The following is a 4,603-nucleotide window of genomic DNA, read 5'->3' as shown; positions in this document are numbered from 1 at the left end:
ATTAAACCATTGGAAGGAAAAAACTAGTTGATTTGAATGCAGGCAGGATAGGAAGCCAGAATAATTACAGTTTTACGTTTCAATTGGTAAAGATATAATATTATAAATAATAAGTAATTTTCTATTAGATTTGCTCAGGTTGTCTTTTTTAAAATAAAAATAGGTCATGGGTCACCTCGGATACCCTTTAACGAAATATTTTACCATTTTCAAATCCCACGACCTGGTAAAATGTCATTGGTCTCTAATCACCATGACAACTGGGATCGCATAGAATCTTGTTCTAAGTCGGTGAAAGTTGTCTGAGCAAATTAATAATTAATGCATAGATAGAAGGATTAAATAGATGGCAATTTGTTGGCGTGAGTTTTCTTTTGGGTCTATCAGCCAAACATATAAAAAGAAAAGACTCATGAAATGACCACTATGAAAGAAATATACGGATGACATATACTTCAGTTCGATCAACCCTATTACGCAATATGATTGAAAAAGAAAAGTGTTCACATATTTTATGGATGTGCATTCAGTGTGAACTGACCGGATATCAATGAGAACTTTCCGGTGAATAAAGTTGGAGTTTTTTCATTCAAATCGTTCACCGTCACCACTCACGTTTAAAACGCAAACGTTGTCAGCGATATCAATTGACTTTATCTATTTTACTTCCGTCTACAGATTATTTTTCCTAAAGTTTATTGTAATAACTTCAAAACAATGTATGTAAACCTTACCTAAGATATGAAAAAATATGTATGTAAGAATATTTCTGATTTAACAAATAGCACATCATCAGAATTACTGAGAGTTGCTCTTGCTCTACTTTCTCTATTCAAATGTTCTTTCCTAAAATTATAGCAGTTGCTGGTGCTTTGGCTTCTTCAAACAGAATTCCTCAGCAATCCCTTCGATCACCAACCTGCGCTTCTCCAATCAAAGGCAACTGATCGCTGTTCTGCCTATGAATCTTGATATAAGTCGGTTCGCCAAAATTTACTTCTTCAGGTATCAGATTTACATATCTTTTTCCATCAATAGTACCGTGAGCCTGAGTGTCAGAGTACTGGTCAACCTCAGCACATATGCTTTCTGGCGCACCAAATTGGGAGAGAGAATTAGGTGGTGAGCATTGCTCATGGGCTACATAATCTTTCATAATATAAGCTCCTGGATAAACATCCGTAAAACCAGCGGCATTTGAATAGGGATGACAAGGGATAGATGTGGATATTTGAGAAGATGGTGTCAACAACGAATTGTCGATCGTGATCTCATTGGCAAAATGAATGAAATGGCCATCATTTTCAATTTTTCCATTCATAGTACCGCTGATGTCAACAACAGCAGGGATGGTGATGTTACAGGCAAGAACGTTACTGGCAGAGGCAGGCTCCTCGTGATATGGCAATGTAGTCCACGAGTCTATTAATGAATCGCATGTCGACTTATAAGTATGGCTTTGAGCTGGCATACTTGGAAATGAAAAACCTTGATGAAAGCTCTCATTGGTCTGAGTAGATGTTGAATCAATCCAGGGCTGGGAAGAAGAAGTTATCTGGTTGTTGGTGGAATCTAGATCAGTTAGAAACAAATTATTATGCCCGTGTACTGGCTCATACTTTAAATGAAATACATCCTGGCCACAAGAATATTGATTTTCTAGGGAGGTCATTACATTAAAGGTCTCAATAAGCGACAGGTACCTTTTAGGTATGAGGTCCAACTGCTGCTCAGAGTGGGTGCACGTATAAGCATCATAAACATGGGAAGATACGAAATTGGGATTGCATGTATCATCGAATTGTGAGGGGATATTCGATATTGCCATGTTATTGGCCTTGGATTCGATGTAAGAGGAGGAAGCGGAGGGGAAGTTGTTGCACTTGTTTTCAGTGGTGGGAAGACAATGTTTCAATTTGAGCTTCTTCTTGAGGCAAGAGTGCCAAAAGTTCTTGATGTCATTGTCTGTACGTCCAGGCAAATGGGCAGCAATTTGAGACCACCTGCGTTGTCAGTGTCATGTCAATGTCATGAATTCTCCAACTTAATGGGCTGAAGAGCTGAGACTCATGTGAACATTTACTACTTCAAACATCAGAGAATAAAGGAGAGAGAGTTGTGGAATGAAGAAGGAGGAAACCTGTGGCCTAGAATGGACTGTAAGTGGACGATCAACTGCTCTTCTTCGAGAGAAAAGGCACAGCGTTTAAGGCCAGGCCGCAAGTAGTTAATCCATCTCAGCCTGCAGCTCTTTCCGCATCTCTGCAGACCTGTATGTACATTCATGGCGATTTGATAATTATGGGCTCTAAAACCGTCTGGTGGCAAATTTTATATTTTCTTAATTACTCCAGAAAAAAGCAGTATGTAAAGAAATTTAAAGTAAAATAATAAGCTCCATATTTGTTGATGTAGCATAGATTTCAATCTCATAAACACTAAAGAAATAAAATAAGTATCCGCATCCTTACACATCCTAAGGGAAACGTGTCAGAAAATTTAAAGAAAAATAAAATGCCTCATATTTTTGATGCAGCATAGATTTCGTACTTGGATTTCAGAATGTGTACACTAACATAACCTTGAATTTGTTAAGATTTAACATACATACTTGAGAAATCCATCCTACGTTAAATCCAGATTAAGATGCTTCTATGGTACGCTGGTATTATTGCATTGCAATAATTTTCACATTCATACAAAACACCCGTGTCCAAATAATCTTGGGTTGCAGTATTATAATTTAGGGTTCAATTAAATAGATTTAGGTAAACTCAAGTCAAATTAAAATTAGAAAAGAAGTGAGTGCTTCATTAATTACCGGCCTGTTTGGCAACCTCGCTCCAGGAGCAGGCTAGATGGCCGTTCTTTGCCGCATAATTCATAAGTTTCTCATCTTCCTCAGGTGACCAGAGAGCTTTCCTTATCTTTGGCTTTGAGGAAAGAGAGACCCCCTTTCCCTGTCTTTCTGTGGACCTCATTTTTCGCTCCACTGCCAATTAATTTTCTGTGCGAGTCCGTTCGTAGTGCAATCTGCAGCCACTACTCAAGGTAGGTTTCCAATGGCTACTCAGGGATCTGGTCCTCGAATAATTTTAAACACAAGCAAAGACGAGTGATTGGCAAACCTACATATGTGGAGCCCACCATTCCCCAATTTTCAATTGTCAGCACATGTACAACTTACCGACTCCTTTATTTGAATTCGTATTATTGTTAGTCCTCAATCTTAGGGATTTTAGTACTGCTCCTTTCCTTCATATCATGGGCACTGAAACTCATTCTTAACTGGATCCAATTTGACCGCAAGATTAGTTTTTGAAAAACAAAATTTGCCCAATATTTTAAGCATTTTTCATACCGACGAAACGTACAAAGTTAAGTGAGCGGGACTAAAACACAAGAAGGACAGTAAAAAAATTTTGATGACGACCAAACTAGACTGTTTCATTTATGACCGAAAAGTTCTAATTTTGCATGATTATCCTTCTGCTGTTGCGTTTTATCAAGTCGCCATTGATTTTATCGAATTATGCATATAAAGTCATCGTATTAGTCCGTGCAAAACGATTGATAGGTTGTCAAATCAGTTAGATTTTGATTCTGGTCGGCTAGTAAAATGTTTTAGTAGTAGTTTAAGTGGTTAATATTTTGTTAGAAAAATAATTTAAATTTTGGTAAGACTTTGAAAAAATATTTGGAAATTTAGATTACAGCTATCAAAATTTTAGATTTTTGAAAAAAAAATTGATAATACTGAATCCAAATTTCTATGAGAATTTCACTATCCTCACATTCATGATGAAATTGTAACCTCCACAGACAATAACAAAGTTTTATAATATTTTCACCTGATTTGTAACATTTTTATGATAAATTTAATATTTCATACACAAACCATTTTTCTAATATTTAAAATACTTCATTGATTCTATTCGGTGTTTGGTTAAAACTAATAGAGTCCAATTAGAGAATTTTTTTGCATCAAGGGGCATCTCTTAACACAGTTATACAAGGAATATAGACGCAATGCCAAATTGTTTTGCAAAGATGGCTATGAGTATGAATTGATACGTCATTCTCGGTGCTTATATCACGATCTGTCACGACATGAAACATATTCTGGCAACCCGTTGTGGCCAATCAATCTCGTGAATAAATGTATGGAACGGTTTATGGTCACATCGAAATTTTTTATCCTAAATTTTTGCAAATTTAAAATAGGTTTACTACATTATCAATACAAACGACATGAACTATTATTCATGGAAGTCAATTGGATTGGACTTGTCTCGACTAAAACATGGCCGTTAACGAGGCAACAATACAATTAGAAATGAAATGCTTAATAGTTTAAAAAAATTTCGAAGATGAAAAAGATGACGGCATATGAGAGGACTGTATTCAAGGCCAACCAACCAGCAATGATATGAAATTAATTTAATTGATTCAGTTTTTTTTTAAGTTAATTTTGTTAAATATTATCGAGATGACATAATAGGCTTCCTAGAAAGCCACTCATATATCATTAGACAAATCAAATGAGTGGTAATGCAGAAGCATTTTATCATAAGAGTTATAAGAGAAAAATAATACTAACCAT

General features: G+C 36.0%; 1 protein-coding gene across 1 annotated transcript; it reads right to left on the bottom strand.

Moving 5' to 3' along the window:
* Nucleotides 1-895: 895 nt before the first annotated feature.
* On the bottom strand, nucleotides 896-2,981 carry LOC149249031 (uncharacterized). Its single transcript, XM_089451740.1, has 3 exons — nucleotides 2,822-2,981; nucleotides 2,141-2,270; nucleotides 896-2,003 (listed from the first exon to the last, which is right to left on the bottom strand). The coding sequence occupies exons 1-3, from the start codon at nucleotides 2,979-2,981 to the stop codon at nucleotides 896-898; spliced, it is 1,398 nt and encodes a 465-aa protein (XP_089307866.1).
* Between the last annotated feature and the right edge of the window lie 1,622 nt (nucleotides 2,982-4,603).

This window comes from Pinus tabuliformis, chromosome 7 (assembly GCF_031772625.1).
Source record: "Pinus tabuliformis cultivar Carrire ecotype Pingquan chromosome 7, CPIR1, whole genome shotgun sequence".
In the NCBI taxonomy this organism is placed as follows: domain Eukaryota; kingdom Viridiplantae; phylum Streptophyta; class Pinopsida; order Pinales; family Pinaceae; genus Pinus; species Pinus tabuliformis.
Note: the sequence above shows the minus strand (reverse complement) of the source record. Positions and strands in the feature narration are given on the sequence as shown.